General features: G+C 37.7%; 1 protein-coding gene across 1 annotated transcript in view; it reads right to left on the bottom strand.

Annotated features, from left to right (window-relative positions):
* The window catches only part of LOC110454844, a 34,193-nt gene extending 12,445 nt beyond the window's left edge, over positions 1-21,748 (bottom strand). Inside the window, exons 1-11 of the mRNA XM_021504586.1 lie at positions 21,655-21,748; positions 16,291-17,354; positions 14,555-14,702; positions 13,694-13,812; positions 11,503-11,689; positions 8,938-9,071; positions 6,588-6,741; positions 5,738-5,935; positions 3,349-3,483; positions 1,926-2,017; positions 923-1,134 (exon numbers count right to left, since the gene is read on the bottom strand). Of these exons, the coding sequence (XP_021360261.1) occupies positions 923-1,134; positions 1,926-2,017; positions 3,349-3,483; positions 5,738-5,935; positions 6,588-6,741; positions 8,938-9,071; positions 11,503-11,689; positions 13,694-13,812; positions 14,555-14,702; positions 16,291-17,299 (2,388 nt within the window). The 5' untranslated portion in view covers positions 17,300-17,354; positions 21,655-21,748. The remainder of the gene's footprint in view (positions 1-922; positions 1,135-1,925; positions 2,018-3,348; positions 3,484-5,737; positions 5,936-6,587; positions 6,742-8,937; positions 9,072-11,502; positions 11,690-13,693; positions 13,813-14,554; positions 14,703-16,290; positions 17,355-21,654) is intronic.
* Positions 21,749-25,603: the final 3,855 nt, after the last annotated feature.

Here is a 25,603-nt window from a genome sequence, read left to right as displayed (position 1 = left end):
ACTGTTTACAGGGAAATGTTCGCTGAAGTTCAATTTTCACCGTTTTCGCTCGCTGTTTTGAAGGCGAATTTATCAATACAACACACATAAGTATACAACATAACATGCATAGTAATTCAATATGAAGGGAAAATTAACAAGGGGTCAAATATTGTTTTTTCTAGCCAAGGGCAAAAATTTGACTGGCCGAAAATTTCCCAAGATATTGAAAAACTTTAAAAATGCAATATTAGAATTTGGAGTATATCTTTTGACCCAATATATATTTTCATTCCTTACTGATCATGACATATCACATTCAGGGTAGGACAGAGAAATCTCCTCACAAGGAGTACAATTTTAACAGTCTAACCAAAGACTGAGAATATACTATTTCCTGGCCAGAAGTGTTAACATCTTTAAGTGGGAAAAACAGGTATCTGTCAAAACAAAAGTGGGATAATGGGGCAATCGCATTACTGGTGGTTAAACAAGGCAAATACATGTAACTCTAATGTAAAAGAATCTGAAAACTGCTCTTGAGCTGATTCCTGTTTGAATAGTACAGAGCCTCAGAACTGATTTGTGTTTGAATACAGGGCGTCTGATCTGATTGCAAATTTAATACTGGGCTCCAGACCTGATTTTAATCTTATTACAGAGTTCCAGAAGCTGGAAACTGATTCCAGTTTAAAAACAGGGCTCCAAGAACTGATTACAGTTTTAATACAGGGCTTCAGAAATGATTCTTGTTTTAATACAGGGTTACAAAAATGACTGTATTTTTAATACAGGGCTCCAGCAGAACTTATTGCAGTTTTAATACAGGGCTCCAGAACAGATTTTATTTAATACAGGGCTCCAGAACAGATTTTATTTAATACTGGGAACCAGAACAGATCGCAGATTAAATACTTTTTGTAAAACTGTTTTGTAAGCCTACCTCATATACCAATTGCTGAAATATCTTCAGAGCACTAAGCTTGGCACTTTGACCTTTGCTATCTGACCAGAAGAAGGTGACAGCTTCATGTTTTGTTCTGATGCGATCGTTAGATATATCAGGTCTGTTTAAATGCATAGGTAACATCATCTGCACCTTGGTTCCAACGTCGTCGCGATAAACCTCAACCGGACATGGTATAGATCCATTATCTGTCATTAAGAAGAAAAAAGAAATTTATCTGACATTCATAAGAAAATTACAAATACTGTGTGTAAGTAAACTAAAATAAAAAATCATGTCTTAGACTCTATAATGCCTACAAAGTTGATCCACCTCACCGATTGGCAAACTTTAACATCCCCTTAAGTTTGACTGTGTGGAGCAAATTAATGGTTTGGTTATCCATTTTGGATACAGTACTCATAACTCATAATGAAATAAAAAGTTGACAAATGAACTATAAAGCAGCCTCACAAGATCATAAATGTGTGTCAATGAAACAGATCATAAAGGTGTGTTAATGAAACAGATCGTAAAGGTGTATTAATGAAACAGATCATAAATGTGTGTCAATGAAACAGATCGTAAAGGTGTGTCAATTAAACAGGTCATAAAGGTGTGTTAATGAAACAGATCGTAAAGGTGTATTAATGAAACAGATCGTAAATGAGTGTCAATGAAACAGATCGTAAAGGTGTGTCAATTAAACAGATCGTAAAGGTGTATTAATGAAACAGATCGTAAATGAGTGCCAATGAAACAGATCGTAAAGGCGTATTAATGAAACAGATCGAAAATGAGTGTCAATGAAACAGATCGTAAAGGGGTGTCAATTAAACAGATCGTAAAGGAGTGTCAATTAAACAGGTCATAAAGTTGTGTTAATGAAACAGATCGTAAAGGTGTATTAATGAAACAGATCGTAAATGAGTGTCAATGAATCATATCATAAACGTATGTAAATGAAACAGACTCCTATATAAAAGCTTGTTAGACTTACCAAAACTATCATAGGGTGTGTGCTCATGATTAAATCTGTCCAATGTGGTCCAAGGTTCAGTTCTGCCTGGGGTGTGTGGGAAACACAGCTTTCTGAGTAAGTAGAGAATATGAGTCTAGTTAAATGAAGGAGGAAACCGGAGTACCCGGAGAGATACCTCGATGTCAGGCAGGCGACCCCATACCTTTTTAGTCCAATCGGGGAATCAGACCCCAGCTGCCTTGGTGAAAGGCAAGTGCGTTATTAAACTGTGCCAACCGACCACCAGAAAGTTCCCAAAACTTTCTTGTTCTGGAAATAAGTTATTAGTTCATTCACCCATACATATTTAAAATGGACTTGCCCAGTCTTTGATTTGGTAAGGTTAAAATGTTACTTCAGGGGTGAATGGGTTTATTACGCAGGAATTATGTATTCTTCAAACATTTCTAAATTGAATTTCTAAACTTGACATCATCGGTACAATGGTACACTAATTTCGACTACAATTCAGTAGAACAGTGATCCCAGCATTAATATAGCCTACAAAGTAACATGATTGTCACACTAAATATTTACACACACCTGAAAAACTTTGACTGTTGAAAAAAGAGGAAGTGCCTTATTATTAAACTTGTCAACAAATATCTACATTATACAACCATACAAAAAACTGGTGGAAATTGCTACATCCAACGTATACATTGTAAAGTATCTCGCATGAACAGAATGCAAAGATAACCCCTGAGAGGTAGAGAGAGAAGAGTTCTCTGTAGAAAGCAAAGTTAAACCTACAGATCTAGGGATTCTAGTAAGTTTCAAAAAGAAATTAAAGAAATTAATAATGATATAAAAGAGACACACATAATCTGTAACACATGTTACAGGTTTAATTTTCAGCTGAATAAATTTTAACCAGATAAATGTATTGGTATGTGAGCAGAAACGGCTCGGAATCATGGAACAAAGCAACAACAAACCAAACTAGAAATCAGCCTTTTTCTTAGCTGATACCTATAAGTTCCAGCCTCGTTAATCAAGCCACATTCATTCTGAACAGGTTGACTGGTTCGTAAGATAGCCAAATAGTAAGACTGTTAAATTTTAAAACCATCAGACTGTGAGACCGTTATATTGTAAAACTGCTAGAATTTAAGATGTGATGTATCAGATCACAGGACAGCCAGACTGTGAGGTGGCCGGGATACAAGTTGGCCGGAATACAAGGTGGCCAGGATATAAACAAGATGGCTGGATGTGAGATAGTTGTAAACTGAGACAAATTTTAATATACAAAATGGCTGATCTGTCCTTGAAAACACTAGCTGTTTACCGTAATTAAGTGGTGGCTAGATCAACATCACTCAAATGTACTTTGAAATACGGACAAAAACTATGCCTTATAGACAAAAACCTGTAAGATTATATGGAAAACAATCCTTACCCAGTATAGGGGTCCAAATTGATGCTTCGCATTGGGGGGAGCAGTGTCTTCATGTTTCCTGTCAAATAACCTTCAGAATTTAGTCGAAGGTCAAGGTTGTCACAGCATAGGTCAGCCTCTGTCGGTGGAATATCACTGAAAATAAATAAATTAATAAAGTTTTAGTAAAATTGCACTTGTAGAACAACTATTTGTACCAGAATTATATATATTTGTCCCTGGACATTTAAATTTAAAGATACATAGTCGACATTTAGTCACAGTAAAACATACCAGGGAAAGATCCAACGTCCTCTAGTTGTATGTTCAGAGAAGTTCTGTGTACCTCAGTTTATGGATTCCTCAATGGAATTCACTAGTTCGGCCATATAAGAGTTATCAAAATTGAAAAGAAGATATGACCAGATAACATCAAAAGGGGAGTCTTGGTAAATTTAATCCATTATGTTTCGGCCCACTAGCCAATAGGTGGGTCACCATCAGAACTTAATGGGCCGAAACATGTAAACTAGATTAAATTTGCGGAGACAGTAAAACAAAATATATAGTTCAGATCCTGTTTGGAGGTGTTAAGCATCCTTTTGAAAATATTGTTAAAGAAGACACAAATTAAAATGTCATATTCATGAATTAACACTGCCATGAAGTTATTACGTCCCATATCTACTAATTAACACTGCCATAATATCACTATTCTTATCCTTTAATTTTCATGTACTAACATAGCTGAAGTTCCCTTAATTATACCTTCAAAGGACTTGACTGAGGTTGGTATCTCAATTACAAGTGTAAATAAGATCACACACCCTGAGGGGCTGTAATATATGGGACCTTCACAAGAAAGCCGGACCACAAGTAGGGGTGGGGTGGTGGTGGGGTGGTGGGGGTATACTTAACGCATAAAATACTGAAAGGTACAGAACAAAAATATTCGATCAATGAACACAATGCGTACACCATCATAAAGGATAATGGGCTACTTGTTGGTGGTTACTCTCACGATGATACTGTATAGCGGTTATATTTTGCGGGGTTTTTACTTTCGCTATATTCGCTCTTTGACTAATATCTGCGAATTCTAAACACCAGCAAAATTATCGAAAATGTTAACCACTTTTACGGACCTTATCACAACATGTTGAAAATACTTATAACTGTTATGCAAGCTTAAATGAACTCAAATCATATTATCAACGGACAACTGGGCAGTCCATGTATAAACAACACTTACATATACACAGTAGGTGATTAATTGATTACAGTTTACTCCTACAAAGGTACATACACATTTGGTTTTCTTTAGAGTGAAGTCACTGGTGGATGATGACGCTAGGGATCAGTGTTTTCAAACGGTTTACCTGTATTTAACAGGGTTTTACATTAACCTCTAAATAATGACACTCAAAAAACTTTGCAAGACACATGGGATTCAGGTGTACAGCAAAATTGTACTGAATACGAAACCGCAAAATATTGACCCCAGGAATTTAAAGCGCTGTACAGTAGAACGAACAAAAAACATCTGTGTCAGTTCAAACAAATAAATTTCATAAATAAGTAACTTGCTCCAGGATATTATGTCTTTAACTTTCACTTAGCCCAAGCTGAAAATCTGCTAGCCCTGGTCATCAGGCTTGTGGATTTTTACAACCCTGATTGTGTGTCTTGTATATCCCCATCTTTAATTTGAGGCAGATACCTTTAGCTGGAGACTGGGATTGTAGTCTCCTTCTATATCATGGGGTGATCACAGACCTGAGGGGTTGTCGAGGAAAACTCCAAGGAGTATGAATAGATACAGTCACCTGTACGGAGACGGAGATACTGTAAAGAGGACCTCCACCAGACAAAAAAGGCTGGGGCTGTCATTTTTGTCTCGCCGCGATGAAATAGTGGAAGCGAGACTAAGGTGTTACTTACCGGTGGGGGCGGCTTCAACATTAAGTTTTTGCATTAAATTTAGTTTCACTGAAAGTATACAGTAGTTGCTAGACCAACCAAACTTGGACCATAGATGCATCTTATAGGTAGTACATCTCAACCCATGCATCAAATGCGGGATGCGACCTACCTTTCATGGTCCATTGACTTTTGTCAGCATCTCCATCAACATTGAGATTTTGCGTTTAATTAAGTTTCACTGAAAGTATACAGTAGTTGCTAGACCAACCAAACTTGGACCATAGATGCATCTTATAGGTAGTACATCTAAACCCATGCATCAAATGCTGGATGCGACCTACCTTACATGTTCCATTGACTTTGTCAGCATCTCCATCAACATTAGGTTTTGTGTTTAAGTTAGTTTCTCCGATATATGTGCATTGATGGGCAAAGCGAGATATATAGGTGAGACATATCAATCCGAATGGCTTGTTTCTTTTATTACCTGGAGGAATCACAGACCCTGAGGGGCTGAAGATGGGACCTCCACAGTACTTGCAGAGGCTGGGGTAGTCTTGCCTTGGAAACCATGGCTTCCAAAGCAAACCAGACATTCTGACGCTGTCTATAACTGGCTACATTGGTCCGTGATCTCGAGAGCATCCGCAATCCTGGTGCGTCTGTATCGCCATCCATGTTTGCTCTGTAATACATTTGTACAACCATCAAGATATTTTATAATTGAGAGCTTCAAGTGGCTTTTTTATTGAGAGCTTCAAGTGGCATGTATTATATTAAATATAACTAACAGATCATAATTCAAATAAAAACAAGATGCAGTGTAAATGAGTGAAATATGGTCAATGCAGAAATTTTCGTTGTATTTTGATTTTTGCCTTTTTAGCACACTGTAATGAAGGCCAATTGATCATTACAGGGAACATAAGTTAACAAAACAATATGCTCAGTAATTAAATGTGAAGGCGAAATTAACATTGGCCATGGGGGAATATGAATTATTCTGACGAAAGGCGAAATTTCACTGGGCTAATTAATTAATAATTTATTCAAAAATTAACAATGAGGTAAAGACTAATTACAGCTACGTCTGTCAGAATGTCCTGTACAGTACATCTACAATGGTAGACTGTGTCTGATGCCTGCCCAGACAATGAAGTTTGAAGATCTAACTTACCTCTGTAAGAACAACCTGTAAATATTGACTACCTCTGATCCCAATTCAAACAATAAGGTATAGATGCCAAAGGTTTTGCCAAATTTGAAGACCTCTCGGGTGGAATTTCCCTATCCTACACCCCTGGGCATGAAAGAGTCTTATACTATCTAACCTATACCTCTGTAAAAACTCCCTGTAGGTATTGACTGCGTCAGATCCCTGCCCAGCCAAAGCTTGCAGCATACTGAGATAATACTGGCATTGTGGACACACATCTGACAATGCCTTCAGTCTGTTTCTGGCCTTCTCAAAACTGGAATGTTCATCAGGACCTGAAAATGTATAGATCAGGTTGTATGAAAACAACTTTATCAAAACAGAATAATTATACATCCTGTTAGAAGATTACAGTAAAGCACAATATAAAATGTCCACTGGACTCACTACAGCATTACACAAATGTCAAGTCCAAGATACAAAGGTACAACAGTAAACCAACAGAGCAGAATAAAAACAAAATCTTTGAGCAAATTGTACATCTTCTCATGACACAGAGACAACAAATGTTTGGTTTGGTTTGGTGTAATATTGTTTAACGCCCTATTAACAGCTTAGGTCATTTTAAGGACGTGCCTCCATGTGTGTTGTGTTTGCGTGCATGTGTGTTGATGTGTGCTGGAGGCAGGGTATGTTGTGTATTTGCCTCCTTGTAGTGGATATGATGCCGACTTCATAGTGCTATCTCACTTAAATACCGTACTGAAGTCACCAAGCACAGCATTCCTTCCGGTCACATCATACTGACAACGGGTGAACCAGTTGTTGCCATTCCCCTAAATGCTGAACGTTAAGCAGGGAACAACAACTCCCATTTTTAAGGACTTTGGTATGTTAACGTTCAGCATTTAGGGGAATGGCAACAACTGGTTCACCCGTTGTCAGTATAATGTGACCGGAAGGAATGCTGTGCTTGGTGACTTCANATACCATGTCTCCTGCATACATACACGCAAGCACACATACACTACACACATGGAGGCACATCCTTAAATGACCTAAGCTTTTAACAGGATGTTAAACAAAATTAAACCAAACCAAACCATGGAACACCACTCATTTCGCTTCACACGAGCTATATCACAAATTCCTCATTACTTCCAGGATATTAGTGATACATGTCTCCCATTCCTTTTGCTTAATATTACAACTGCTAGAATTTTAGAAAACAAATCAAAGCTGAGTGTTAACAAAATGAGCTGATTAGGTAATTCATGATGAAGAATAGAATCATCTTATATCATGTAAAACTGGTGTTATCAATGAAGAGTAGCTAGCACTTCTAATACTAGTGGTGTAGGATTCTAATTGTGTAAATTGTGGGCACCATTGTGAAAATGTGTATCATTCCTTTTTTGAGTGCCAATTATATTCAAATGCTCATGCAGTAATGCTTCAAGCATTAATAACTTAAATATGCAAATTAGCTTAAATTTGTTACTTTTTGGCAATGATAACCTAAGGCTTTGGATATAAATTGTATTGTACTCAAACATGTGCATTCCTTCAAAAAATCCAGCGGAAGATTTTGAACAAAAACTGTATGTATATATATATATTTATTACAATTGACATGAAATTGACTTCTTTCAATAGTTGAATTTGAAATTGTCCAAGTCATCACTTGTATATGAAATATTTTATTGATAGGAGCTGTTTTCATAATTAGTTGCTATAACATGTGCCAAATCCTTTGTACCTAGGTATATTTTTGGACAATAAAACATGTTAAAAGTCAGAGCAGCACTTCAGTTAAAAGTACATTTGAGGTCAAATTTTATAATCTGGTAAACATCGTGCAATGCTTGAGACTTTGGCTGTTGATTTGTAGATTTTGCTAGGAGCCTCCATGTGCTGACTAATAGATCAGTCAGGGAGGAACATGTATAAGAAATTGTTTTTCAGTCATACCTATCTGACTCTAGAAATTCACCTTTATTAAGAACCCATGGGTGAATTTCCAGAGTCAGACAGGTATGACTGAAAAAAAACCCATATATGTTAGCTTTTCTTGTGACAGGAGAAATTCACATTTAATTGCTTTATGTGCCTCATTACTTATGTCTTATATACAATAGGCGGTACTTACTCATAAAAAGTTTATCTGACATGTACTGCATGTTTTGTTAAAAAGGTATAAACCACGTACTAGATTTCTGAGGAAAGTATTTCCGTACAGAGAGGAAGAGAGAGCCTATTCCAGGACAGTGGTATGTATCGCCTCTGCCATCGAGGCCTCAATGTATAGTCTAGTTTATAAAACAGTAATTCCACAATGAGTTGCTCAGCTGGGTATGTAACATAAGTCACTCATTACCACATGAATGCCATACTTGAGTATGACATAGACTTCACCCAGACTTTACCAATCTAACTTACTACTAGTACCGGTAAGTGTTTTTTCTGTAACTGGCATGTCCTTAAAGTGACCTTAGGTGTTGATAGGACCTTTAATCCCAACTGTAACTCACCATTGCCAGGTCCGGAATGAAAACACAACATGGAGATGATGGCCATGTTGGCTGCCCCCTGATTGAACCCTTCGGACGTTACCACGTATTTCCAATGGTCAGCAGCACTCTGCGCCTTTTGAGCGGTCATCATACTATAATAAATTGAATGTACAAAATCAGAAAACATTTTATGATTTTGAAGAAATTTTTATTTTGAAATTAATGGGTTTTATTTTTGATTTAATTTTAATTTATTACCTTTAATAGAAATAAAAAAAAACACTCTAAAGGTATGGAAAATTGTCCTATGTGGTATAGAATAAGAACACAATTGACATTATCAGAAGCACCTAGCACAGAAAGTTATATTTCATATTCACTGTTTATAGCAAGGTTCTCACATATTATCAGCAATATTTTATTATTTGAATGACAAAAAAAAAAAAATGATTATTTTTTCAATAAAATTAAAAAGTTCAGTTGCAGTAAAATAACTGTTTTAAAATTAAAATTTACAACATACGCCTATATAATAGCTTTAACAACTAGCATTGTGGTTGTTATTTGTGATAATGAGATATATCATCTCACCCTTTGATCATCACATTATCATATACATGGTTTCATCCTGAGATACACCATTACATCAAAATCTCACCCTGAGACACACTATTACATCATAATATCACCCTGAGACACACCATTACATCATGATCTCACTCAGAGACACACTATTACATCATGATCTCACCCTGAGACACACCATTACATCATGATCTCACCCTGATACACACCATCACATCATGATCTCATCCTGGGACACACCATAACATCATGATCTCACCCTGAGACACACCATTACATCATGATCTAACCCTGAGACAAACCATTACATCATGATCTCACCCTGAGACACACCATTACATCATGATCTCATCATAGGACACACCATAACATCATGATCTCACCCTGAGACACACCATTACATCATGATCTCCCCCTGAGACACACCATTACATCATGAACTCACCCTGATACACACCATCACATCATGATCTCACCCTGAGACACATCATTACATCATGATCTCACCCTGGGACACACCATTACATCATGATCTCAGCCTGAGACCCACCATTGCATCATGATCTCACCCTGAGACCCACCATTACATCATGATCTCACCCTGAGACACATCATTACATCATGATCTCACTCAGAGACACATCATTTCATCATGATCTCACCCTGAGACACACCATTACATCAGAATCTCACCCTGAGACACACCATTACATCATGATCTCACCCTGAGACACATCGTTACATCATGATCTCACTCAGAGACACATCATTTCATCATGATCTCACCCTGAGACACACCATTACATCATGATCTCACCCTGGGACACTCCATAACATCATGATCTCAGCCTGAAACACACCATCACATTATAATATCACCCTGAGACACACCATTACATCATAATATCACCCTGAAACACACCATTACATCATGATCTCTCCCTGAGACACACCATTACATCATAATATTACCCTGAGACACACAATTACATCATGATCTCACCCTGACACACACCATTAACTCATGATCTCACTCAGAGACACACCATTACATCATGATATCACCCTGAGACACACCATTTCATAATAATCCCACCCTGAGACACACCATTACATTATGATCTCACTCAGAGACACACCATTACATCATGCTCTCACCCTGGGACACTCCATAACATTATGATCTCAGCCTGAAACACACCATCACATTATAATATCGCCCTGAGACACACCATTACATAATAATCTCACCCTGAGACACACCATTACCTCATAATATCACCCTGAGACACACCATACATCATGATCTCACCCTGAGATACACCATTACATCATAATATCACCCTGAGACAAACCATTACATCATAATATCACCCAGAGACACCCCATTACATTATGATCTCATCCTGAGACACACCATTACATTATGATCTCACTCAGAGACACACCATTACATCATGATATCACCCTGAGACACACCATTACACAATAATCCCACCCTGAGACACACCATTACATGATCTCACCCTGAGACACACTATTACATCATGATCTCACCCTGAGACAAACCATTACATCATGATCTCACCCTCCATAACATCATGATCTCACCCTGAGACGCACCATTACATCATGATCTCACCATGAGACACACCATTACATCATGATCGCACCCTGAGACACACCATTACAGCATGATCTCACTCAGAGACACACTATTACATCATGATCTCACCCTGGAACACTCCATAACATCATGATCTCAGCCTGAAACACACCATCACATTATAATATCGCCCTGAGACACACCATTACATCATGATATCACCCTGAGACACACCATTTCATCATAATATCACCCTGAGACACACCATTACATCATGATCTCACCCTGAGACACACCATTACATAATAATCCCACCCTGAGACACACCATTACATAAAAATCTCATCAAAAGACACACCACACACATTACATAATGAAAAACACAATCTCACCCCTGGTCATAGACACTGGCCATCAACATCAACATCTGTCCTGTCACCTCCTTAGAGTCCTTCGTTGTCTTCCCTTTCTCCAATGCAATATCAGCAGCCATTCTGTAAAACCGACACGCCAGGTCAGGTTCCCCTAGCTGGGCATGCATACGTGCCACTTCTACCATACACATGGCACGGTAGCGACCTACGATAAAGTAACACTAAACAGATATTAATGTAGAATAAAAGCTGTTTGTTTGTGTTTTACTTCCTATTAAGAGCTATGGTCATTTAAGGACCTGCCAGGTTTTGGTGGCGGAGTCCCCCGGGGGGAAAACCACCAACCTGCAGGCCAGTACTTGGCGACTGCCCCATGTAGGCAGTAACTTGGGATTTTTTTCAGAAATGGTCAGTCCTTGTTAGAATCAAAACCCTTTGATTATGAAAAACAGGACTAAAAGTCACTCAATCTTCATGCAAATTGCAATGACATTTAATTAAACAGATACATGGTTCTAGATACAGTTGTGTGACCGCACAACGCACCGAAAATAGCGTGCACACACTGTGCATTCATCGTTCACACACCGTTCGCACATCGTCCACACATGGTGCGCACAACTGTGCGATTTAACAATTGTTCGCCCCGTTGTGCGCTTCTCTCAAAAACTGTGCGATTGGGTACAATTTGTAGATCAATATTACGGAATGAAAAAAAATATGGAAATCTTGTATGCAATAATGAAAACTGTATGTATTACTGTAATTTCTTATCAATTTCTAATCACAGTTGTGAAGATTATGTACAGTTTTACAATGCGTGTAACACAGCATTACAGTGACAGTTGAATAGGTTTGGCTCCTAGGTCACAGAACAGGTAAATAACAATTTGATGAGTGACCAGAGTTTTACCTGGCCTGTACCCGACACATAGAGCTGATATACGATACCGTATCATTTAGTATTTGTTATTTGCATTTGGTTTGCCACAGCTCCCCTTCACCTGGATTTTCACACCCCTGGCCCTACCCGACATAATACATAATGGCACCGGGCGGGGGAAAACTATGGTCCAGGTACATGTACCAAGTGGCTATGTTTACCTGTATACAGGACTGTGTTGTAATTTCACATGTGTCGATTGAGTTTGTTTAAAAAATACCGAAAACACAATTTCTATTTTTAAGAAAGTATAGACATAAAGTTAGGCTTATATATGTAGGTAGAATATAGAAACATACATAAAAGTCAAGTTTATATGTTTAAACACGAAGCCGTATATATGGTTAAGGCATTCCTCAATTTACACCAACCACGATTGTTATCGCACAACGTTCATCCATCGTGCACACAAATGTGCGCAAGCAATGATCGTCCAACTTTTTATCGTTCGCACACCGCACATCGTGTAACGTTGTGCGATCCCACAACTGTACAAAAAACTCAGTTCTATAAATTGTGAAAATTCCAAATAATTACTTCCTGTTTAGACAGCATAAAGGAAGGGAACCCAAGAAGTGGATCAACGACGTCTCATTATTATTACCATATTTGTCTGCAACAAGCTCATATATCTGGTGCATTAATTGGTAATAATTAAGCCAATTCGTATCTATTGATATTGAAGTTCAGTAGATATGAAAACAATGTTATTTCATGGTCCTGTAATTGGCCACCCTTGATACTCAAGGAGTTATGATCACTTCAGCTCTCTGCACCTCTTGAATATGTCATAGCAAAATGGAAGGCTCCGTATGTGCCACATTATTGATGAGACAAGGAGACTGTAAAAATTGACAGGCTCTGAAGTAGGGGGTCCCTCCTTTGTAATCTTCAAAGGACAGGTATATGTACGTACCAGCCTAGCAATTGGTCAGGTTTTAACCCATAGACCAATCAATCAAAATATGAAAGGAATATTGGAAATTTAAGAATATTAGTGTTAATGTTGTATTGTAGCTTTCTTCGTGCCCAGCTATTTTCGTGTCCTCAATTTTGCTATGACATGTTCCAGGGGTGCAGAGAGCGTATTAACCCCCACCCCCCACCCCCAAGCCTATTTGCAGGATAATCATGGTTAATTAGTTTAACCAGTTTTGGCCAAATTCAGAACCTTACTGTCGATCATTTTTAGTGATTTGAATGGATCCTTTCGACTTATTTTATGCGACCGCTTCCATTACTTTGGTGGATTATAGTCGGACTTACTGCGTTTATCCCCGTCTATGAGTTTGGTAAAGAGTGCGGATGCTTGCTGGAGATCTCCTCGAGCCCAGAACACGTAAGGAATCACCTTGTCAAAAAATGTGTCTGCCACATCAGCAAACCTATGAAATGATTAATATAAATAACATGTTGGTCAAATTTAAGCTAATCTACAAAAGAGTTGTCTTGGAGTTGAATATTACATCCTAAGTATCTAACAAAGTTATGAACTTCATTACAATATAATTAAGAAAAAAATAATCTCACCACATTACCTTTATTTATAACTATATCTGCTGAGTTTTAACTCATTCACTCCTGAAGACACATTTGAACTCTTCCAATTCAAATGGAATAGTTTATTATGAAATTTCAGGGAAGAATGAGCTTAAACCTAGGTACATGGCACTTTTTAACATTTTCCTTTCCTTCGGTGGTGATGGGGTATATACTTTAACAAACAAAAATCTATGTAATTTTCCAAAATATCACTTCAACCAAATATTACATATACAGGTACTGTAGCACTAACCCAGACTATTTCATATTTCTGTGAGAGAACTATTACGGACTGTGTACAGTTTTTGAGCTCTATTTCTGACAGTGTACAGAGGGGTACCTACCGTTCTTGCAAAAGAGCATTTTACTTCTGAGAACGAACAACTGCATACTGCTTTAATTTTTGCTGCAGTTTAATTTTCGCCTTTTTCGCCCTTCGTAATGAGAGAGAATTTACCATTGCAGCGAACATTTGTTATTAAAGGTGAAGGGCGAATTTAATATTGGACGAAAATGGATTTTACTGTCGAAGAACAAAAAATTCCTAGTATACAGTAAAAATTTCTGCATATAAAATTTCTTTACCTGATTTTAAGAGCCCCTTTCACCCTCCTTATTGTTGTTTTTGTGGCCGACAGGATTTGTTCTGACTCCGATTTGTGCTCCTTCCCAGCTTCGATGTTTTTATTACTCAAGACAGCAGGCATCATGAGATCCACCAGCGTGGCGAGACCTGTAACAGACAATCTTAATTGTAAGCTTAATTGTAAGTCTAGTTGAAGCAAATTTATTCCACCTTCTTCAATGTCTTCTGAGATGCAACTTATTCTACCTCAAATATAACTTTAATCGGTTTCGCAATCTCATCAGGCACATTCTGGTATCCCAATGTTAATATATATTACACATTGTCACTTATGCAACACCTAGATAATTTAATTTTGTCATTTTTGCATATATGTTAAATATAAGCACCGATTATAGTCATAACCACTCACACACACAATCTCACCCTCAGACACACCATTTTACAATAAGAAATACTATTTCATTTCCAGTAATAGAAGATGATGACTAAATAGCAGGGCTTTATCTGGGAAAAATTTCCACTACCCTTTTTCCATTTAAGCAGAAAATACCCCCACTGCAGGTCACCTTAGTGAGGGCCGAAGGCCCTAACCCAGGGGGAGAGTACGAAAGGGGGACGGAAAGATCCCGTGTCATAAGGGGGGGGGTACAAGGGGGTGAACGCTTTGCATTGGGAAAATAATTCCCCTTCAATTACAAACATTCTAATGATTCCGAAAAATCAATATATGCAGCAAGGCCTTCTGAAGGAGACCCGAAGAAACAGTCGACTTCGACGATCATTTATTTTATTTTATTACAGACGTTAACTAAAAGGGGGAAATTGTGATTGAAAAAGGGGAAAATTTAAGCATGATTTCGTAGGGGAATTTACCAAAAAAAATAATCAGGATAAAGCCCTGCGCATGCTTTGAAGAGTCGAGGAAATAATGAACCAATACAATCTCTAATGAAAGTTGCCTCTATGCACGTCCAATGTACTGAGCTAAAGAGTTTTATAGATACAGTAGTACCGTTAGCCTATTTGATTTGTTAAAGGACTTCTCTAATTCATTCTCTGCTGAGATATCAATTCAATTTATTCACTAATCGTTAATTAGAATATGCAAGTGTTTTTTCTTCCTAAATTTTACAACATTCTGTTCCTAAGCAAATTGGGAAAATACATATACGTATATGTATAGATTTATTTTTATTGAAATCGGGAAGATATTCCTCTTTATATTATAATTTTGGGAAAAAAAGCATTTTTTGTTAAGGGAAGCGGCCTCAGTATTAGCTGTGAAACTAGCCAAACAAGAGATCCCGAGGGATCTTGGCGCCCTCCATTGTACTATCTCCATTAGTTCTATGCCAGTTCGATCTTTCCTCTTCTTTTCTCTTATCTGTCTGCCATCTTAATCATCTTTTGATCAACCTCAAAATTAAAGATGGCTGCCTGTCCACCATTTTGGTTTTGCGATCAGTCCCAAAAAATGATATGCATAACAAGGGATCATGAAGAACCATAATATGAAATTTGAGAAAGATCCTTCCTGTATTTTCTTAGTAAAAGCGCTAACAAGAATTGTTTAAGGACAGACTGACAGAATGACAGACGGACGACAGGACGGACCATGGACCACAGAAGCAGGATGATTTGAATAGCCCACCATTTGATGATGATGGGCTAAAAATCACTGATACCATACTGTATTAACTATTTTACTAGCCTGCTAGAATAGTAGACTTACACCCAAGAAACCGTTGGTAGAAAACATACGACTTTTCATCGTAATTATTTGGCCATGGTTCCATGTGTGTGGCAAAGGTGAACGGCAGGATAGAGGAGGTTTTACTGTTGACATATTCAGAAAAGTTATGAGACTGTGACAACTTTGGAAAGAACACAGAATTCCATATATTTCTTGTAGGCAAAGGACATTTGTAAATTGCTTCACTGCCCCAGTCATCACCATCTGAATATTTGCAGAGGAAGAATTCACTTTTCTTGTTTTCAAATGGCTGCCATTTCGAAAATTCATTTTGTAACCATGACACTTGAAATTTTCTGAAACTGAAGTCTTTGTAAGAATGTTTCACCATGTTTTTCAGTCCTTTCGGAAGTTGTATATGACGGTTTCTTTGGCGTGTGCAGTTCAAACACAGTTCCACCAAAGATGGGACGGTTTTCTCCACACAAGCGAGACTGTCTTCCACCAATTCCTGGGTTTCACTGATGATGTCTGGTTCTATAGCGATATCTAGAAGGGACAAAATCTCATCTCCATGAAACACATACTCCTGCTTTCGTCTTTTACGTTTCTGTTTTTTGCTAGGAGCATGTTTCTTTTCCTGATGAGGCTGTCTACCACCAATATTGTCTTCTTTACAACTTTCAGTATCCTTGCTGGACTCTCCTTCCGTATTTAGAGAGGTCATCCTTTGACTGATATCAGTATCACTGTCTGACTGGGATAAAATCTCCTCTGCTGAAAAATACAAACAATCTTCGTCTGAACTAGAAACATCTGGACCCGGATTACTGGAACTAAAGACCACATCACTTTCATCCTCATCAGCAGATGACAAAGATAAGTTGGACTCCTCATCAACATTCGACTGCCTTTTTGACTTCCTTCTCTTCATTTTCACAGGATTATGCTCTTGTTGATTTGAAAATTCCCATGAAACCATTCTGGTATAGGATGGTCTTGTTAGTCTTTGCTTGATGAGGGATTCCAGTCCGGATCCCTCCTCCATCTTGAACTAACGTTTTGCTTTTTAATTACTGGATGTGTGTAAGAGAGACGTTCTCCTGAAAAACACAAAATGGAAATACAATATTAAAGACCAACTTAACAGGCATGGTATTCAGTTTCAATTCAATTGACCATAATCAGGGCTAGAAACTAATTTTCAAAAACCACAAGCCAATTTTACTAGTCCATGTGCAAATTCCACTAACCCAACATTATTCATCAAAGATCAGGGGGGGACCCAGAAATTAATTTTGGGTGTTGTCCAAAATTTTAAATTTAGAAAAAGACAATTTTTTGCACTTATAAATTAGAATTGTCATGTCGGTTGTACATGTATACTACATTCTGGCACCAAAATAATATAAAGAACTTCATTATATCTGAGATTGTGACAATTATAATTTCCCTGCAGAGCAGAGCGAGGCAATTTTTTCCTCCTTGAAGATGTAATGATAAACTATTTCAAGCACTGCCGAGTGTAGAAAGCAAGAATTTATCGAACATTATTTTCATTGTCAAACAGATCGAGTGAGGCATAGAATAGTTTTCTCAGTTTGCGGTATTTTTCAAGGTTATATTTTATAACAGAGTATTTATATTTTGTGATTGCCATGAGGAGCGAGTGTTAACAAATTCTCTAAAACAATGGTAAAAATGTAGGTTTTTGGTTAAAATGTTGTTGTTTGTGTCATGCATGTAGTTTAGGCAAGCATTTTGGCAATTTAATATTGAATTATTTTGTCATAAATGTGAATTATGATTTAACTGTTCGTCTTTTATTGTGAATTTGTACGCATACATATGTACAAGGGCAACACCTACTGAAAAGGATATACATGCTAGGCTTTTCTGCTAACATATATTGATTATTATACACCTGATAAAGTGATGCTAAGGAGTGTGCTTTATTGTCTTTGAAATTTTTGAAATCTATATTTTTTAATTGGTATAATAAATCACTCCTGGTGATCATGTGTACATGAAACCACAGGTGAAAATACAGGTAAATCATGAAATGGACTCTACCTTTGAAATAACAATTTACCCTATATATATACCTAATTCCAACAGATGGTATTTAGTCGATCCTCTCTCAACTGACAGGGTGATCACCACACCGTGACATTAGAACAATAAGATTAGGTAGAGTCAGTCCGGTGAGCCTTGACCACTGATCTGACTGGAGACCCTACTAATATATAGACAATAGAGGATTAATCCCCTATTGTTTAGAGTATAAGTAGTGGACTCCTTGTTTGGACAACACCCTAAGGCATATAAGTAAAGGTTATTGCATGGTTTTCGAGTAACAAGGGATTTATTACACCCGAGCGAAGCGAGGGTGTAATAAGTCCCGAGTGACGAGAAATCATGCAATAACTGGCTTACTGCATGCTTCCCAACTCGAACAAAACAGAAAAATTGAGTAAAAAATGTTCACCTGGACAATCTTTTTACCTATCCTACACTGCAGATAATTTACATGTACCTGTGTGAGTGAGTACTAATCAGAACCAGGTAAGTTTGTCTTTATTCTCAATAGCCCAGTCTGAGTGTATCCTTCATAATGGATACAAGTGTTTTTGGATTACTATATCCAGCTCCAGTGTCAGGGAAGGTAAGGAGTGTCTGTTCAACAATTAGAACAAAACACGGGAAACAACGTTGAATTTCTCACTACATTTTCAGTTTAATTTTCAAGATGTGGCAAAGGTACAGGTTATTGAAACCATTTTCATACATACAATGTAAGGGTTTATCAATCCCTAAGGAATTCCATTTCTTTCAATGAATGTTATATTTGAATGTACAAGTTTGTATAAAGAAACAGCTCCTAAGGTTTATAAACCTTTCCAGGAAATGCTTATCCTGTCACGTGATAAGGAAATCAATAACGCTGCCAACTCAGTCGTTTTGTTTGTTTTTCAATCATGAAATTACCATTTTTAACTTTATTTTTGTTATTTTTCATATTTTAAATGTGTCAATTAAGTTTATCCTTTCCACTGTATTGACTTCATCGTTACCTTCTTATTGATTATCTCCCCTTTCTTACAGCATTTGTGACCACAGTCCACTGGGCACACCCCTTTTCATGGTCATGTAATCATGTTTGGCCATGAAAGGGGATTATGTGTGCAGTGGACTGTGGTAGCAAGTGATTTATTGCCCACAGTTTTCCATTGTGAGAGGTGGGAAGTATGCAGTAAGCTGGCAAGGGGAAGGCATAGAAAATAATAGTTTAAGGGATGGTTGATATTAGAAGGAAATCCCATATGAAATAGAGGTAATCTTCAAAAACTTTGATCTAGATTATTTTTGGACACAGAAAAAGGGTGTTGCCCAGGCAACTAGGGCAACACCCCTGGGTCTGCCACTGAAGATTGACTTGTCAAATGGGCTAGTGATTTTTTAGAACCACACTCGTCCATCTGGAGATTTCTCTAGAGTCTCAGAATATCTGGAAACCCTTATTTTCTAGCCCTAGTGATGAACTTTACTATAACAAACAGCATTCTGATGATGTACACAGTATACAACAAATAATGATAATTTGAGGTTTTTATATGTATCCTGCTTTATTACAACCTAGGTCGTCTCAAAACGGTTCACAAATAATTATTATCCATGGTTATTGGGCCTTTCCAACCAGCCAACATCGATATCTTTCTTATATAACTCCATGGGGAGCATGCATATACCCACCAGTGCTCACTGCTAGCAATTAACAACAAAAATTCCAGCACTGCCCAACCATGCACTCATTTACAGCCGAGTAGACTGGAACAAGTGGAGTAAAGCATCTTGTTCAAGGAGACAACACAGTGCTGTACGTGACATGACTCAAACCCACAACCCTTTGGTCATGAGCCCTACCCTACCTTACAAATAGATAATAATTTTTTATCTTTCTTACAGGGGGTTTGTTAGCTAACAAAGTTCAAAATAGTCCCACCACCTTCCGTGGGTATAATTTGTTGGGTGCCAGATTAACAGGATAGGAAAATACAGAATTCTAGAATAACTCACTTTTAGCACCTTATATTTAAAAGAACTCCAATGTGTTTTTTTCACTTTCTTTCCCATTTCAGTACATGTAATAAACTTGCTACTGTAAATAAGTTGTATCCAAAAGGATGGATTATTTGCCATATTTGGGGTTAATGTTTTTTAAAATTATGTATTAATATTGTGACCAAAATTATATCATGATTCTCACAAAAAGGCAAAAATTCATCATGATGAAAAGGAGTTATCCATATTGGTAAGACCCCTCAATGCAATGATTAATTAAAACATGTACATATGGTATAAATGACACAGGCATTTTGGAACAAATCTTATATAATGATTGTAAAGCGCTTTAGAGTAATTTTACAAATGATATAGGGCACTATATAAATTTTGTATATATTATTATTATTATAAGCAAGGAATATGATGGTGTGAAATGCCAGCCCAGCTAAGGTTATGTTTAAGCAGAGACATAGTTTGATGTCTCTGGTTTAAGACACTCACTGAAATAAGTGTATATGCATACCATTTTTACCCCAATTTTTTTAAGAGCCAATAACCAGCGCAGGTCAGTATTAGTTACGTTGAAATTGCATTGGTACAATGTCTGATAAAAGACGTCGGCAGAACATGTACATCGTATGATTGTTGCTGACGTCGCAAATCAGAACAAGTGTACCAATGTAAATACAGCGTTATATGATATCCTCTGTTTAGTGGTAATTTTTATATAAGTTGTTACAGCTGTCAAGCATTGGAACAATAACAATCCTAGAGTTAGAATTATACCTACAAATGTACATGTACTTTAATTAATAATCATGTCAGCAAAAGTGTGTTGGTAAAATGTTACAATGTGTCGACATAATTTGTAAATCCACGGACTTAGATAATCTAATTCCGTGGTAAATCATTGCACCATGTTATTCATAGATTACATGTGTACAGAATGTCGACAGTTTCTCATATTATGTCGTCATACTTGAAAAACGTCGACATACTATGGTATATTACATAGTACACTGTAACTAGTAAGTCAATGACATATATATACCACCATACTACTGACAAAAAAAGATATGTACATATCATCTTGCCCAAAACCCCACGATGTACATACGGATCAGGGTTGAGACCCGTGCCATGCCTAATAGGCGGCCTATGGTACAGACTCCCATCCCATGATGCGGTTACACTGTGCTAGGTCTCCAAACTTCTGTGCTAGTGCTGAAACTTCAATTAAGATGAATACAACTAGAGCCTTGTCAGGTCGCTGAGCTTAACCTGATTAATGCTCTTCGTGGTCAGTCTTTTGTGGACTGTTATACGGCTGAAACTTACCAAAACGCCACTTCAACACAAGCTGTCAGCACAAACTTTGATCTTTCTGCCCCTACATGTCAAATTTACTTCCGGTAAAAATACAAATGACGAGTAGCCTCCCCTGACACTACAATAAAAGTTGGAACAAACATATTCGGGTATAAATCTTAGCGGACCTGCAAATGTTCAAGGCTCACTTGAAAGCAGCATCAGATTACTAAGTCCGAACCTTATTTCATAAGCGTTCCAACCGGGTCAAGCGTTTGGATCGTGATACACTAATTGGAGTATTAAATGTGGGTGATAGTTTGTTTCTTATGAATATTTAAGATGGAATATATACTTTAAATCTTGTCATTGTTTCGTGTTAAGGACCCCAGGGCCCACTTGTATAAAACATCTCAACTCTTGAGATTTTCTAAAGTCTAAGATTTCCCATAGACAATGCATTGCTTGAGATTTTCCTTAACTTTGAGATGTTTTATAAAGTGACGCCTGTTCCTCTAATTTCATTGAGTTCAGAAATTAACCCAGTATAAATATTTGACATACTACATATATGTGACATACTTTTGGAAATTTGACCCATAATATGAAAATGTTATGTTATCAGGTCAAGAATCTAACATCAGACTGTTGTTTGTTCAAAATGGGTAATTGTGACCTAATTTTCAAGATTTGACCTACATTATCAAAAATAGTCATTTGACTGAAAAATTAACATTATTTTACAAAACAAGGTCATTGTGAAAATATTTTTCAAAATTTGACTAATAGTATATTTTAAGAGTTTGTCGTTGGATTCAGATATCAACATTTTACAGTTTTTCGACAAAAGTAGGTCACAGTGATCTAGTTAGGTAACACAAAATTAGGTGCATATTTCTGAGCCCCATGAAAAGTACTATTAGTGTAGGTCAAACATTGAGAAGTATGTCACATGTATGCACAGTGACCTGATTTTGTCGGGGGATGGACGCCAAGGTACGCCGATGTTACTAGGAATCAGAATAGGGTCCGTTTTCAACAGTCAGTTTTCAATGGTCTACATTTGGCAAAATTGACCTCTTACGGGGTACAATTCCAACGGAAGAGTCAGTTTTCCATGGCTTCATTTTCAACGTTGGAAGCTAATCCCGGTTCCATTTAACACAAGGTCCATTTACATGCCTTGTTCATTTTTGGATCAGAACTATTAAGTCCTCTATACCAGAACCTCAAAAAATAAATAAAAAACATTTGTCAAATACTTCTCTTCGTTATACATGTACATTGATGTCTGTGATTTGATTGTTGCTTTGTAATTGAAGAAAAATTCTTGATCTGTCCAGTCATTGTCTAGCTTATTTTTAAAATAATTAACAGTTAGTGCTGATACGAAATCTTCTGGCAGTTCATACCAAATTTTAACTGTTCTTATTGATTTGTTTTCTGAACATATTAATTGATCGCTTGGGGAATATGGTTTTGGTGTGTCCTCTGCCATTGTGGCGATAAGCGGCATCTTTCCTTAGTATGACAGCATTAACACATTCTTTATCATATATTTGACTTATTATTTTATACATATCAATCATATCTTCCCTCATTCTCCTGAAGGCCAGTGTTGGTAGCTTTAGTTTCACCAATCTCTCACTGTTGGGCAGGTCCCTCTTTCTCGGGAGGCACTTAATTTGCTCTTCTGTGATATCCTTCTTTTTCTTAGGTAGGTAGGATGAGGGGGGCAATATCTTGCATCTATTCCTGGTTCCTGCGTGGGTGGTAAATATGAGATCTAATATGTTTTCACCTCGAGTTGGTTTGTCTCCCACCTGCTGTATGGCCAAGTCCGCTGCTAGTTACAGGTAGGATCGGTTTGCTGTTGCTGGTACGTGGCTGCTTGTGATAGAATTATTGCCCCAGTCAATATCAGGTATATTTTGTTGTTATGTGCTGATCTGAGTACGGTTAGCTCCTCTATGGCTGCGTCAGTGTAAGGTGGTCTATAGAAGCAGGAGGTTAATGTTTGCTTCATTGGTCCAGCTTGTATTTTACCTGACAACATCTTTATGTTGTTGCTAGTATGTGTATGTGTCAGGCCAAGCTCCGGTTTAGCAGTGATGACTACCCCGCCACGTGTAACTCCTCTCCGGTCCCTTCGGAGTACATCAAATCCCATCTCTGGGGGAAGATTTCTCCAGTGCCAACCTTGTCATTTAACCAGGTCTCAATACCAAGGATCATATCAGGTTGGGCAGAGTCAACAGGTACCTGCAATTCTGATCGCTTGTTCTTTATACTCTGGAAATTGGTGATTAATATTCGCAGTGGCCGCTTGGGAAGCTTCCCTATCCCGTTTTGGGGGTGGTTGTGTCTTATGGAGGAGGACGCTGCTAGGGGTACACTCACGTCACTAATGTCACTTCCATCTCTGCTCTCAGTGGTGTTGAGTGAGTTAAGCAAGGCAGAACATGTGTTATCAGATGAGTCTATTAAATCATACCATATGGTGGAGTGATTAGGGGCATTACACCTCGTACATGACCATGAGACTAATGTATTCACTAGTGGTGATTATTCTCTGGAGTCTATCCCTGTACAATGGGTATGGTACCATGTATCACACTCGTTACATGCCAAAGCTTTTTGGCCCCATTTGCAGGCCAAATTACACACGCCACATGGGTATTTCGGGAGACGAGGACTCTCTATTCCACCTAACTGCGCTCACTTTCGCTCTGTACACCCCTGGCATATGTAATAGCAAAATTGAAGGCACGAAGATAGCTGTTTAATTAGTCTCAGAAGTTTACCTGTCTTTTGAAGATTACAAAGGAGAGACGCCCGACTTCAATGCTTGTCAATTCTTACCGTTACGTGACTGCGAGATTCTTTTGATGTACATCAAAGGATCAAACTAGTCTTCTTTTCTCATCAACAAGGTGGCGCACACCGAGCCTTCATTTTTTCTATTACATATTCCAGGGGTGCAGAAAGCGAAAGTGAGCGTAGCCCCTGGATATCGAGGATGAAGTTTGGACTAAAGTTCTCACACGGACGTATTCTCTGATGATACACTTTACACAAGTGTACTATTCCAGTAAAAATTGGTGATGAGGTTGTATTTACATTTAATATGTTAACATTTGAAGTTTCTCTGAGATATTCCCTTGGTGTTTGGTATCTTATCACCACTAAGAATAACAAGGTTTGGCTGATGTATCGTAGAAACATCCTTGAAGTGATGTTGATTACAATTCACCGGTACATATAGTATGAAAGAAGAATTGAAAATTGATGGTGCATTCTACAAAATAATCCAACCATTTCGCCCCTGGATGACTATTGTTTATGTCTTAATTCATTAGAAAGATCGTTTCTCGTAATAAACAGTAGAATCGTTGATTGAATCACGGAGCAGATAGGGAAGCGTCCTGTTGACACGGACATGCGCACATGTTCATATCCCTCTATCTTGTCGGTGTATTTTTGGGAGTATGGTGCCCACAGAGGACTACAAGTAGCATAGCCCAGTGATCTTACAAGGCATTGATAAAGAGGAATAAATGACTTGATGGTCACAAACTGCTATGTTCTCCTGAGAAGTGCGACTATAGATTTTTTTTCTGAGATGTTTTCATCAAAAGATAGATCAGAGTCTTTATTACTCAAATATCATTTTCTTGGAGGTATTTTCCATGGAGGTGTCCTTTCTTTTTTTTATTGTTTAAATATTTTAGTATCGTCTGCAAATAGGTACATATCCAACTGAACCTCTCCTGGGAAGTCACTCACAAAAATTACAAACATCAATGGCCCGGGCCGAGCACGGAGCCTTGGGGGATTCCTGATGTAAAACATTTGTCCTTCGACATCTGTACCATTTACAGATACTTTCTGTTGTCGACCTTTCAGGAAAGTTGATATCCAAGAGAGTCTTCTGTGTGGAACTGTGTCAAAAGCTTCCTGTTAGTCCGTGTAAATACAA

Source organism: Mizuhopecten yessoensis, unplaced genomic scaffold (assembly GCF_002113885.1).
Source record: "Mizuhopecten yessoensis strain PY_sf001 unplaced genomic scaffold, ASM211388v2 scaffold8071, whole genome shotgun sequence".
Lineage (NCBI taxonomy): Eukaryota > Metazoa > Mollusca > Bivalvia > Pectinida > Pectinidae > Mizuhopecten > Mizuhopecten yessoensis.
Note: the sequence above shows the minus strand (reverse complement) of the source record. Positions and strands in the feature narration are given on the sequence as shown.